Source organism: Dermacentor variabilis, chromosome 6 (assembly GCF_050947875.1).
Source record: "Dermacentor variabilis isolate Ectoservices chromosome 6, ASM5094787v1, whole genome shotgun sequence".
NCBI lineage: Eukaryota > Metazoa > Arthropoda > Arachnida > Ixodida > Ixodidae > Dermacentor > Dermacentor variabilis.
The window spans coordinates 190771853-190785981 of NC_134573.1; the positions used below are offsets into that span (position 1 = coordinate 190771853).

Below are 14129 nucleotides of genomic sequence, written 5' to 3' on the forward strand. Positions count from 1 at the left end.
AATACAACAAGTGCATTTTTACCGGTGCTGACATATGGGGCAGACTTGGAGACTGACAAAGATACTTGAGAACAAGGACTGTACAAAGAGCAATGAAATGAATGCTAGGTATAACTTTAAGAGACAGAAAGAGAGTGGTTTGGATCAGAGAGCAAACGGGTATAGACAACATTCTAATTGACATGAAGAGAAAAAAAAGAAAATGGCACTGGGCAGGTCATGTAATGCGTAGAGTAGATATCCCTTGGACCATTAGGGTGACAGAATGGGTACCAAGAGAAGGGAAGCGCAGTCGAGGACGACAGAAGACAAGGTGGGGCGATGAAATTAGAAAATTTGCGGGTGCTGGTTGGGATCGGTTGGCGCGGGTCAGGGGACAGGCATGAGGAGAGGCCTTTGAACTGCAGTGGACATAAAATTGGCTGATGATGATGATGATTGGTGTTTACATTTCAATAGCATTCGGGGAAGCGATGCTACCCAAGTCTTACAGATCTTGCAATTGTTACTATGGTAGAGCCTGTGGCTACGTGTTAATGAGGGGTACGTGTTTGTAACAGGCAAAGGGTGATTGCCTGTGCTTTCTTTAGCTTGGGATAAGGGATGGGGAAAGTTCTTCTTTTGAGATAGAATGCTTTCGTAACGTCGTTGCAGCTTGTGAGGTGATGACTAGAAAAAAAAAAAAAAAACATTTCTGAATCCTTGTGGTCCGTTGTAATTCACTGACCCTAACGGCAGCTTACGCACACATGAACTGCTGGTGCGGCACATTTTAGACATATTTACAGTCGAAAAAAGGCGATATTCAATTTCATGTTAATATAAACACGTCATGTACGACTTACCATTTCAATAATGAATTCGATTACAAGGTCTTCCAGGAGGTCCACAGACTCCGTGTACGGATTTTGGTCGTCTCCGAACCCGTACATCATGCACCTCACTGTAATCGCGAGGTTTTAAAACAATGTTTTGAGTTTGTCAAAGCGCGCGCGCGCGCGCACACGCACGCACACACACACACACACACACACACACACACACACACACACACACACACACACACACACATATATATATATATATACTTACATTCCTTCGAAAACAGTCTTTTGCGCCTGTCCCCAGCTTGTACTTCGGCCCCTTCTGCGAGGTCATCGTCAAACTGAAGTTTCGATTATACAGCCGTTAGTTTAGCCACTTCTTCCAGCGTGCTTGCTTACAAAACAATAGCACACCAGCAGAAATTTGCAACCTTTGCAAGGTTACGTCAATCTTTACCTGGTCAAAAGCGTCATCACTTGCCGCCATGCTCACACGCTTCCAATAGTTGAGCCCCGTTGAGTAGAACAATGGCAGAATCAACACGAAAAACGTTACAATCGCCCCTCCAACAAAATTTCAGTGCCTGCTACAAACGCTTCAACAGCGCAACTTTAGACAAGTGACCGTAAGAACCTCCCGAAAGCACATGGAACCAAAACCATAAACTAAAGAACATAGAGTACACTGAACACCGTGAACATTAAACAGGTTAAAGTCGCTGCTCATGGCCACAACGGCGTAGTTTCGTACTAAACCTCCCGGCCTCTATGGAAGTAATGCCATGCGTAAAACAAGACTATGGTAAAACTTAACGCAAATTATTGTGAGAGGTTTGTAATTTCTATAAAAGCAACAATACTTACTCTTCATTATTTTGCACAAGACAAGTCGCAATGTAAGCGTGTGGCGAAAGGGCTGTTTAGATTTGGAAGCGACAAAACGACATCATCGGCAGAGACGGAAAAAAATCCCCGTTGGTAGGTTGGGCCAGTTGGGCGGTTATGTAGGTGTTCTGTATGGTTCTGTGGTCAAGTGTGCGCCGCACTTGACATGTCAAGCGACGTATGTTTTTGTTTAGGCCAGCCTGCGAGGAGCATCCCGCCGATCGCTCGGGTCTAATATGTTGGAGCCACGACTCTACGTGTTGTGTGGGCATCTTGCCTATTGTTCCTGAGAGCCGCAGACTTCCGAAAACGCCGGGGAAGCGCCGAGGCGGCCTATCGGTCGGCCAGCCGGACCGATTCCAACGGGAGGATATCCTGTCTCTTTGATCGGTCTTGAAGCGAGCGCCGATAAATACCACGATGCCCGGTATAATGAGCGTCGACGAGTTTGTCTCCGAAACGCAGGAGGACTACAACTCGCCGACCACGTCGACTTTCGTTGGCAAGATGAACCACTGCCGCCAAAGTGTTAATCTACTCGAAGAGGTGAGGCACATCGCAGCCCTTCGAAGCGTGACCAATCGTCGATAGGCGTGAGAAATATGTGATTGAGCACGCTCACGATTTATTCTACTAGTGCTGGCGAGTGTGTAGTTGCTTTTGTGTAGTTACTTTGCTCGACAACAAGGAGATCGCAAGCGCGAAGAAAGAGGGGGAAGGGAAACACACCCACCTTTCAGTAACACCACTTCTATTGACTTCCTCCTTCTCATATTCCTTTGCTAATGACTCGCGCTGGTGCTTTTTCACCGCGACGCGTAGGAGATTTCGCTAATAACATTGCTCTAGTGCTGAAATAATATTCATATCAACCAAATCACTGCGCGCACACTTTTTGAAGTTGCGTCAGTATTAAAAATTTGGCGCTTTCAACAGCTCGCCGTTCGTTTTTTCTATCATTCAGAACGATTTGCACGATAGCTGCGTTTGTGGACACGTAATGGCTGTGAAAGGGACAATAAACATCTGCACATCTTTACTACCATCAGCCGCGAATATGGTTTCGGCATCGCTTGCCAACGGCATAATCTTCTGTGCAATTGTCACACATGATTAAGAACACTGAAGTAGTGAAGTAGCAGTAAAAAAAAAAAAAAAAAGCACCCGAAGTAGCGATATGGTAGGGCATCTGCCTCGTATACGGAAGATACTGGGCTCGAATCCCGGTGCCGCCGGAAACTCGCCGGTTTTTTCCTAACGGGTAGAGGTGTACCACGACGTCGCGCTCGGTTGTTTTATGTGGGTTCTCATCTCGAAAGCGGGCCCTGAAGAGATTTGCGGTGCCCCTGGTGCCAACCACAGCTTTGGCGAAATAGTCGAGCATCTGCTGCAGCTGTGGGAGGCACACGAGTGCGGCCGCCAGGTAACTACCGGTAAAATAGGTGCAAGCACGCTCCCGGCCTGGTGGTCGGCAACTGCGGAAGTTCCAGATGCTTGGAAGTTGGTGACATGGAACCATCGAACTTTTTTTTTGTGTGTGTGTGTGTGTGTGTGTCAGTTTGTGTCTTCGTTTCCAGTCAGTGTTAGCCCCGTTAGGGTGTGCTGCACATAGTGCGATAACAATGAACGAACGTGCACCTACTAGCCCAATTCATTTCTCTGTTGAACAAAACACTGTAATCATTCATTACGTAAAGTGGACATTTGATTTGCGTATTGGAATACCATGGGGAGTATGCTATTGCTTCTGGAGAATAGAGTTGTAGCTTCGTGATAATTTTTTGCAGACACTTGATTTTGATCGGGATGGATTGACGAAGATGAAAAAGGCTGTGAAAGCAGTTTACAACAGTGGAAACAGTAAGTACAGGTCACCTCGTTTCTATGCTTAACTTTGTTTTCCATATAATTTGCCAGTTTTTCTCATAATGCACCATTTAATGCCTTTGTTCACTTTTCACATGCCAGGTTTTTCTAATAACATAAGTTAATAAGGATTTTGTTAGCATATCCCATTTGTTTATTTATGTCATGCATGTGCAGAAACTGTGTGAAGTGCATGTTGAAATTGGGAGTTCTTTGCAGATGCAAGAGGAGTAATTTCCCTCACACTGCATTGTTTGACCATTGATCATAATTCTCAAAAATCATAATGATGAGGAAGGAGCTCCAAGGCTGCAATTTTGTAACTATGTCTTCTCCAGATGCTAATGCCTTTTGGCACTTTTCCCATTTGTGAATGGTCAAGTGATGCTTCGCCCAGGGCGGAGCATCAAACGTAGCAACTCACGAACACGAAAAGTGCCGAAAGGCATTAGCATAGAAAAAGGCATCACTACAAAACCACGGACCAAGTGGGCAGCTTGCAAGTTTTACATTTGGGACAGTCCAGCGTGGTAGCAGAGTTGCACTCTTTTTTTTGGCGTAAAACACTGAGTGAAGGGTAAACAAAAAATATAAATATGTATTAAGGCAAACCCATTCTCACACATGCAACTATCCTTTGCATAGGATTGCTATCTCATTTACTTTCTACTATGCTTGTAAATGTAGTAGCATCTCTGTTATAACAGTTTTATGTGGAGGCCTCTGACATACAGGGGGTTTAGAAATGGCTTAACTCAGCTATTCAGCTTTTGCAGAAGTTCTGTTCCTTGGGTATTTTAATAAGTACATTTGAAGCTGAATAAACATTAACTGTGGTCTTACTTGTGCAACAATGGATAGCAGATGCAAGGGTTTTAAACATGCTTCACTGTATACCACAGTAATAAGTTATTCTTTACTGTCAAATAGCTCATGTCGACAACGAAGTATACCTTTCCAAGGCTCTCGAAAGGCTGGGTGCCAATGCAGTCACAAAAGATCAAGAGCACGACATTGGTATGTGTACACTTTTTTAATAAGCTAATATTTTTTCTTCTCGGAAAACACACCTTTTTTCATCACTCAGGGCTTATCATTCTTTTAAAAGTGTACATTGAGAAACAAGAAAGTTGTTATATGATGTGCAGCTTTTTGTAACGCACTCACCTTAACCAAAGTGGAAAGTACAATTTCCTCTACCTTAAATACTGAAAAATAAGAACTTAAACATCAAAGTGCAGTTACTACAGTTACTTCCAACAAAAATGGGTGTTTAAACTTTATGTTTATAAAATGATGCTTCTATTACAGTGTTCAATCATTGTTATCTGTGCATTCTTACTATTTGTTTGGTGTAGTTGTATTTTTTTGAACAATGTAGATGAAGCGTTCTACAGTGAATGGAATGGCAGCTGAATGAATGAGTGCAGCCTTAACATCACATTGTGATTTTTTGTGTAGTCATAGCTACAGTTCTGGCCATCAAGTATGGGCATTGACCACTTCATCACCACTTCAATAACACATTTAAGCATGAAGTACTTACAGACAGCACTAAACTGGCTTTCAACAAGGTATTTTAGACTACCATTGAATGTTGCCAGTCTCTCAGTCTACTGGAGCCTTGTGCCTTTCCAGACCTCTAATGTTAAAAGCAAGCACTATTGTTTGTCACTGATCATCAAGCAACAGGTTAGGTAAAAGAAAAGAACGAGCAAAAATAAGGATATTCTCCAGAATCGACCAAGCCTGGGGCCTGTGAACTCAGTGCCATGCTTTCGAGGGACCAGCTGCTGCTTACTTGGACATGAACAGTGTCTGAGGAAAGACAGATGTGCCATGGCTCATAGCTCTGGCACATTAGCGAAATTTGTTGCAATGGATGCAGCCAGAGTGCTAAGGATGGAGGGTCATGTCTTAAAACAGCTGCAGTATTGCAGCACACATCTTGACGTTACCCTCAAACCAAATAAATACTTGATTGAGCATCATCACTTAACTGTAGATATAGAGGGTGTCCCAGCTAACTTTAGTCAATGTTTAAAAATATGTCTAAGCACTATGGGATGCAACCAAATGCACATTGTTGGCCATCGTATGGAGCAAATCGCATTATTCTTTCTATTTTAATTAATTGCATATTTAGTCGAGGTTAATTAACGAACTTCACAGGTATTAACTTAGGGCAAAACTTACAATGTGGGGGGATGCTCGACTCTCACGTATACCTTGATGTTGTTTTCGCCGCATGGCTTTTACATCCCCTGTGCGCCGGCTTGCCCATGTAGCTGGGTGCCACTGGCGGCCAGTGTAGTTGCAGATTTTTATTTATTTATTTATTTATTTATCTATACATACTGCAGCATCAATGAGCTTATCGCAGGAGTTGGATGAACAACAAACATACAAACATTTCCAGTTCAAGAGGGGGGAACTTTGGGCCAGTTGGTCTGATATGTTTAAAGAGGAAAAGAACCGCGACTTCAGACGTCACATGAGGAAGGACCATCTGAACAGTCCACTCTGTCACGTCCCGTCCGAAGTAGTGATTCTTTTCCTCTTTAAAAATACAAACATTTATAAACAGTTGTTTCAGTGGTAGTGAACAGGTCAAATAGTTATCTAGAGAGGAGAGACGAGGAGAATTGATTAACATGTGAAGAAATTTTAGGCATACAAGTTTGCGACGCTCTGCAAGAGTAGTGAGACCAAGTAGGGATAAGAGGTAGACGGTGAGAAGTCTTTGCCATATCTCCTACAAACAAAATGCACTGCTTTCTTTCCCGTTGATTCTAGTTTTTTGACGTCACAGTGTCTGTACGGATTCCATACAACGCAGCCATATTCAAAGATGGGGCGAATGAGAATTTTATACGTTAGAAGTTCAGTTTCTTGAGGAGCAAGACGCAGCATACGATGCAAGTAACCTAGTCTTTTAAGGGCCTTGTTACAGGTGACATCAATGCATTTAAACCATGACAAATCGTGTGTCAATAGGATACCTAAATATTTGAATTCGAACACTCTGTTTAAAGTAATGTTATTGAAGGCATAGGCAAACAAGGAGAAAGGGTGCAAGTGCTGCGCTGCTAATGCCACCTAACGGCGGGGTCACTTGGACATTAAAGGGAGTAGCCTGTTCCTCTTTGGCCTGGGGTCGGCCAGCTGCGTGGACATGTTGCGCTCTCGCCGGTCGTTCGTGGAATTGCCCTGCGAATGGCTTAGGAGCAGGACGATTGTTCGCGTGACTGTACACGAAAAAAATTAGGCGTTAGTGTCTAGCATGGGAGCAAACATATTTGCTTACTATCCGGACACTGTGAGTCGAACTTCCTCGATTTGTTGGGTGCCCATCGGCATGTTCTATCGGCAACAATTTGGCTGGTTAGATTGATGTATAAAAGCTGCATTAACTGCCCTTGTGGTTGACTGCACTACTGTGTTGTTCCTATGTCCGAAGGGTACGTTTGAGAGGCCACAAATGAGGAATTTGTAGAGCGTTCTAGGAAACATCTAGTTTGGCTGTTTCGGACTATATTTTAAAAAAATTCACATAGAAACTCCTCCGGGATTTGTCTAAGTATGCATAAGCATTGTACCACTTGCTCATCTCCATGCAGCCCGGTGTCATTATCAATGTTATGAAACATTATCTGACCTGTATTAAGCTTATCAACCCTTATCAGTTGTTATCAACTATATCAGACTTGATCCAACCCTTATTAACCATCATCATCATCATAATCATCACCATCAGCCTGGTTACGCACACTGCAGGGCAAAGGCCTCTCCCATACTTCTTTAACTACCCCAGTCATGTGCTAATTGTGGCCGTGTTGTCCCTGCAAACTTCTTAATCTCATCCACCCACCTAACTTTCTGCTGCCCCCTGCTACACTTCCCCTTCCTTGAAATCCAGTCCGTAAGCCTTAAAGGGACACTAAAGGTTAATTTTAAGTCAACGTGGACTGTTGAAATACTATCCCAGAAACCTCGAAATGCTTGTTTCATGCAAAGAAGAGACTTATGTTAAGAGAAAATGCGTTCCGAAGCGTCCGCGAACCTGCGCGCAGTTCAAATCGCCCGCCCTCCGAGTGGCGAGTGGTGATGTCATGGTCTCGTAGTGACGTTGCGCCGTCGGTGAGTACAACGGTGCCCGGACATGGCACTGTACGGCTTTTCTGTGCAAAACGCAAATGCGCGGCCAGAAACAGAGCCAAGACAGAGCCAACAGCAGTGCAAAAGCGGAAGTATGGTGGCTAGCGGAAGGGAAAGCGTGCGACGATAAGCTGGTTCTTTATTTTATGACGCCAACTTTGACGCTCAATGCAATGGACAACCCTGGCAACGACACATTGGCTCGTAATGTTGGGCTTGACTTTAGCGATAACACGACCTGCTGGTGAGGGCTCATGCTGCAGGCGTCATAGCGTACTACTACGACAGCAACTGTATGTCGCTGTACATATTCGTACATTTGTAGCTTTTCCTTCGTGAAAACCAAATGCCGCACTCACCGCCCCGTCTTCGACCTGCAGTTGTTCTTGCACTTTGGAGAATGCAGGCAAGACCGACGGAACAGCGCTACGGGAAAGCATTGCTTTGAAAGGCACTCCACACAGTAAGTCGGTGTTGAACTTGCAATTCTCTGGACGAAAGTGCAGCGAGCACACTATGCGATTTTTCGGCTCTTTGCCAGCCCGCTGTGGCAGAGGTATGGCACTTCACCACTTCGAACAGAGAGGTTTACTCGTTGGCACACAGCGATAAGTAACGTTGGATTCGCCGCTGCAACTGCCCTTGGCCAAGTTCCACAGACCGTTAGTGCATCTCACGACATCACATGGCCGTAGCATTCTCGCTGCTTGTTCAAAATGTAAGTTTCGCGAGCCAGCAGACCCAGCGCAGCACAACGTGATAACGAAACAACTGAAACTTCAAAGCGTTCGCGGCGCAGAGTTGAGCGAAAACGAAACCTTTCGATCACCCATACTACTGAAGGGTAATGCCAAAATGTTATTTTTTCTTAGAATCGAATAGAAGTAGACAAGTAGCATTTTCTTCTGTCTCATAACCTAATGAAATGATCATTTTAATACGAGTAGTTGAGTATTAGTGACATAAATCATGACGAGGAGTGCCTTCATCATCGGGCTAATACCGGAATGTCGCTGGGGGGGGGTCTCAAATCGTGTCGTGCATTTACCTCAATTTCTCAAAGCTCTGTTCGTGATTATATTGACGCCTTAGACTTTCTAGATCATTGCATTATCACTTTAACTTGACCTCATAGTAACCTTTAGTGTCCCTTTAATGATCATCGGTTATCTTCCCTCCTCATTACATTTCCTGCCCATGCCCCATTTCTTTTTCTTAATTTCAACTAAGATGTCATTAACTCGCGTTTGTTCCCTCACCCAATCTGCTCTTTTCTTATCCCTTAACGTTACACCTGTCATTCTTCTTTCCATAGCTCGTTGCGTCATCCTCAATTTAAGTAGAGCTCTTTTCGTAAGCCTCCAAGTTTCTGCCCCGTACGTGAGTACTAGTAAGACACAGCTGTTATATACTTTTCTCTTGAGGGATAATGGCAACCTGCTGTTTATGATTTGAGAATGCCTGCCAAACGCACCGCAGCCCATTCTTATTCTTCTGGTTATGTCAGTCTCATGATCCGGATCCGCGGTCAATACTTGTCCTAAGTAGATGTATTCCCTTACCACTTCCAGTGCCTCGCTACCTATTGTAAACTGCTGTTCTCTTCCGAGACTGTTAAACATTATTTAGTTTTCTGCAGATTAATTTTTAGACCCACCCTTCTGCTTTGCCTCTCCAGGTCAGTGAGCATGCATTGCAATTGGTCCCCTGAGTTACTAAGCAAGGCAATATCATCAGCGAATCGCAAGTTACTAAGGTATTCTCCATTAACTCTTATCCCCAATTCTTCCCAATCCAGGTTTCTGAATACCTCCTGTAAACACGCTGTGAATAACATAGGAAAGATCGTATCTCTCTGCCTGACGCCTTTCTTTATTGGGATTTTGTTGCTTTCTTTATGGAGGACTATGGTTGCTGTGGAGCCGCTATAGATATCTTTCAGTATTTTTACATAAGACTCGTCTACATCCTGATTCCGTAATGCCTCCATGACTGCTGAGATTTCGACTTATCGATTAACCCTTATTCTTAACCCTTATCAGTTGGTATCAAACTTAACGCAATTGATCCCATTCTTATCAGCCCTTACCTGTGCTTATCAACCTTATCCAACTTGATCCGACTCTTATCAACTGCTATCAGTGCTTATTAACATTATCATAATTGATCCAACCATTATAAGCCCTTATCGCTCTTTAGCACCTTATCCATCTGCGTCGAACCACTATCAACCACGATGAGGCTCATATAACCCCTTATCACTCCTTATCATCCTTGTTGAGATATTGACTGCTTATCTGTCTCTGTTGCACAACGTGAACTGCATGAGCCCTCATAGATCGGTGGCACTTTGGTTGGTGAAGGAACGCCCCAACGAAAGGTGCATCCCGCAATCGCCGAAATGCAATGGGGATGTGGAGTGTTTGGTATGAAATTTCCGTAAAATCTTAATTTTCCTGATGTCTACAATGCATACTCAGTTCTACATGTGGTTCTAGAGATGGCTTTTATTCCGTCACCAAATATTTCAAGGACTTCACAGAAACAATGTTTCATACATTATTTTCTATATAGTGATTTGTCTCACGTGATGGACAGATTTCCTCGTTGGGTAGGCATAGAAATGCTTATGCATTTAAAGAAAACATGTGACATGACTGCGTGCTACAATTGCAGTTCTCTCAAACATGCACAATTAGTATGAACGAACAGTGCATTTGACCTGGTGTGCTGCCAGTTAAAAAATGGCACAGCAGCCATTTGGTGGTGTGATTTACATCATTGATATGCTTCTCCCGCAGCACTTATCGACAACGGTAAGCAGACTAGGCTAAGTGCGCTGTTCATTCATGTGCAGCATGCTTGAGAGCACTGAAATTGTGGTGCACATACAGGTGTGTTACATGTTTTCTTTTTTTTTCATATTTTGATGGCTTTCTTTAAGACACAGAAAAAACTGATTACAGGAGAAGTAGAAAGTTAGAAGCTTCTGAATTAAATTTTTTCTCTAGTACTCTACAACTTTCTCTTTCAAAGTTTTGCCCTAAAGTTAATACTCGCAAATTTGGTAAACAATATTGACTAATTATGGAATTAGTAGATTACCAGAAATACCAGAAAAATAAAATGGCGCAATATGCATTTGGTAACATCCTCTTAGTGTGCTTTGGCATATTTTTAAACCTTTGCTAATGTTAGCTGGAACACCCTGTATATCACGAGATGTCCCACTATATTTAGTTCAAGCTATGGGCAGGTATCTTGCTTTTGCTCAATCCTGAGTCACAGGCAGTGTAATGATGCAGCCTTGGCTGTTCTTTTTTTTTTTAGGTGCTGCATTTCTCAAGTTCTCAGTGGTGACGAAAGAGCTTTCAGCCCTTATGAAAACACTGGTAAGTTTTTTATAAACATGTTACTACGATAGACCAGTGACTGTGGCGTGGTACTTAGAATGAAGTGATTGTGTGGTCTCTGATTTCACCTGCTTTGTGCAATATGCATCACAGATGCTAGACCTATGCAATTTCTAAATGGGCTTTGCAGTGGTCTTTATTACCATCGCACTATTTTGTGGGGTTTACTGTGGCCCGATTCCATTTAGGTTTCTGGCTGTTCAAATACACAATATCAAGAAATGACACTAAAGACTATGAGTTTTATTATTTACATGCACAGCTGCAAATATATTTTAAAAAATTTTCATTGTGTGTGCCACTGGTACGGTATGTCGTTAGTAGGCTATAATGAAAGCAAATTCAATGTTGTCTGTTTGTTGCAGATGCAAAGTTTACACAATATTATTATGTTTCCCCTGGACAACTTGTTGAAAGGTGACTTAAAGGGCGTTAAAGGAGTAAGTACTTATAGAGATGGCTTTCATCATAAAAGACTGCTTGTGCTAGATGTGTTTGACATGATACGGCTAAGGTTTCCTGGAGGGTTCTGCCTAAGCGAGCTACTTCACATTTTATAGTGTGTATATGTAATTTTTTGGTTATCAAATATCCAGGACCTCAAGAGGCCATTTGACAAGGCATCTCGAGATTACGAAGCCAAGTCGTAAGTTCATAGTAAAGTCTCTGATCTTATGCAGCATAAATTTTAGGCAGTAGAGCACTTCAAATGCCTTACATCTACCAAACCCTCACACTCAAAATTATTTTGGGTTTCACTTTGATTATCTCTGATAATGTTTTAAGGGCAATCTGCCGCATTTGCAAAGAGTCAGATGATGATGTGAAAGAGTCATGGCAGAGATGGCATGGCATCATGTATTAGTATTGGAGGTTGCGTAGTCTCGAGTTTCGATGACCCGTTGGAGCTAGAGGCAGACGAAGCGTTCGCTCCCCGCTGCCAGCGCTTTTCCTGGTAGTGTCGTCTCAGTGGGGGTTATGAGCAGTGGGGGCAGAGTGCACGTGAAAGCGTGGCTGGCTTCGCTTAATTCGTACCCCGATGTGAAGATATCGTTGACATACGTGGCATGAAGGAATATCGTTCATCGTTGACTCCCAAATTTATCAAAATGAATTGTTTTCTCATTCAAGTTTGCTTTTCTTTTCGATTGCCCGACAATTAGGAAAATTCTGCGGCTCCTCTCCATGCAAAAAAAATAGATCGATGACTCTACTTATTTGCATTTGCATAAAAGGTTGCATTTCAATACAAGGAAATATAAATATAACAAAGAAAATTGCCGATTTTAGTGACTTCGTTATATCGAGGTTTAACTGTATTTACACTGCAAAACCTGGAGGCAGACCTGGAGAGGCAAAGCAGAAGGGTAGGTCTAAAAATTAATCTGCAGAAAACTAAAGTAATGTTTAACAGTTTGGAAGAGAACAGCAGTTTACGATAGGTAGCGAGGCACTAGAAGGGGTAAGGGAATACATCTACTTAGGGCAGGTAGTTACCGCGGATCCGGATCATGAGACTGAAATTATCAGAAGAATAAGAATGGGCTGGGGTGCGTTTGGCAGGCATTCTCAGATCATGAACAGCAGGTTGCCATTATCCCTCAAGAGAAAAGTGTATAACAGCTGTGTCTTACCAGTACTCACGTACGGGGCAGAAATCTGGAGGCTTCCGAAAAGGGTTCTACTCAAATTGAGGACGACGCAACAAGCTATGGAAAGAAGAATGATGGGTGTAATGTTAAGGGATAAGAAAAGAGCAGATTGGGTGAGGGAACAAGCGCGAGTTAATGACATCTTAGTTGAAATAAAAAAAAAAGAAATGGGCATGGGTAGGACATGTAATGAGGAGGGAAGATAACCAATGGTAATTAAGGGTTACGGACTGGATTCCAAGGGAAGGGAAGTGTAGCAGGGGGCGGCAGGAAGTTAGGTGGCCGGATGAGATTAAGAAGTTTGCAGGGACATGGCCACAATTAGTACATGACCGGGGTAATTGGAGAAGTATGGGAGAGGCCTTTGCCCTGCAGTGGGCATAACCAGGCTGATGATGATGACACTGCAAAAGTAGCCTAGAGCACATGGACAGCATTTAGTGTTTTCACATAATTTCATTTGCCTCGTCCTCACATTTTTAGTGACATCTGCAGCGTAACTAGCTGTATAACTACGGAAGAACTAGCCTATGTGGAAATGGGTTTGCACAACGCTCACCCTACGAGTGATTGTCAACACTTCGACCCCCACACCTCCAAAGCATTCTTGCTGGATAATTAGCTCAATGCACTTAGAAAATGTGGATGCTGCTTTGATGGATGCTGCATTAGATGTGTCTTTCAGCTGGAAGCATTCCTCTGTGCATGTTGTGTCTGTAGCATTTGATTCTGAGATAATTCTGTTGCAATAAGTTCCTTATTTGTTAGCAAGTATGTGTGACAATGTTCACCTGTGCTGCAATGAAGATGCCCTTCTCTCTTTGTGCATATTTGTGCATGTTTCTAGATTTCAGTGCTGTGCTTTCTAAAGGTGATATTTTCCTTTCATCATCAGGTCTAAAATAGAGAAAGAGAAAAAACAGCAGGCCAAAGAAGCTGGCCTAATCAGGACGGAGATATCACCCGCCGAGGTATAGACTCCCATTTTGCCTTGCCCACTTTTCATGCATGTGATTTTTCTCAACAGATTGCTGACGAAATGGAGAAAGAGAGGAAAATGTTCCAGCTGCAGATGTGTGAGGTGAGGAGCATTTGTGAGTGTGTAAGATTTTTGAAATTTGCATGCTGCACTGCAGAACAATTCTAGTTGCCTTTTATCAAGGGTATTTTGCTTGCCATGTTGTACACCTTGTGCTAAATAAGTTTGAACATTGTCATGTTACAACTTATGTGGTGTGGGGTCTCACACATGCTCTTGGGAAAAAGGATCGACAACACAGTAGTGCAAACAGTCACAAGGGCATTTGTTGTACCTTACATACACTAATGCC

At 43.1% G+C, this 14129-nt stretch overlaps 2 protein-coding genes across 6 annotated transcripts in view; one reads left to right on the forward strand and one right to left on the reverse strand.

Moving 5' to 3' along the window:
* Positions 1–1535, reverse strand: part of LOC142586008 (transcription initiation factor TFIID subunit 13-like) — a 7777-nt gene extending 6242 nt beyond the window's left edge. The window contains exons 1-3 of one of the 3 annotated variants that reach the window (XM_075697221.1): positions 1282–1535; positions 1093–1146; positions 846–943 (exon numbers count right to left, since the gene is read on the reverse strand). In XM_075697221.1, coding sequence (XP_075553336.1) covers positions 846–935 — 90 coding nt within the window. In that variant the 5' untranslated portion in view covers positions 936–943; positions 1093–1146; positions 1282–1535. Of the gene's footprint in view, positions 1–845; positions 944–1092; positions 1166–1281 lie in introns of all 3 variants that reach the window. The other 2 variants (XM_075697218.1, XM_075697219.1) reach the window with 2 other exon arrangements.
* Positions 1536–1652: 117 nt separating this feature from the next.
* Positions 1653–14129, forward strand: part of Asap (ArfGAP domain of ASAP) — a 221044-nt gene continuing 208567 nt past the window's right edge. For all 3 annotated transcript variants that reach the window (XM_075697201.1, XM_075697202.1, XM_075697203.1), the window contains exons 1-8: positions 1653–2255; positions 3497–3569; positions 4506–4592; positions 11064–11125; positions 11512–11586; positions 11743–11792; positions 13694–13769; positions 13826–13879. In XM_075697201.1, the coding sequence (XP_075553316.1) occupies positions 2130–2255; positions 3497–3569; positions 4506–4592; positions 11064–11125; positions 11512–11586; positions 11743–11792; positions 13694–13769; positions 13826–13879 (603 nt within the window). In that variant the 5' untranslated portion in view covers positions 1653–2129. The remainder of the gene's footprint in view (positions 2256–3496; positions 3570–4505; positions 4593–11063; positions 11126–11511; positions 11587–11742; positions 11793–13693; positions 13770–13825; positions 13880–14129) is intronic.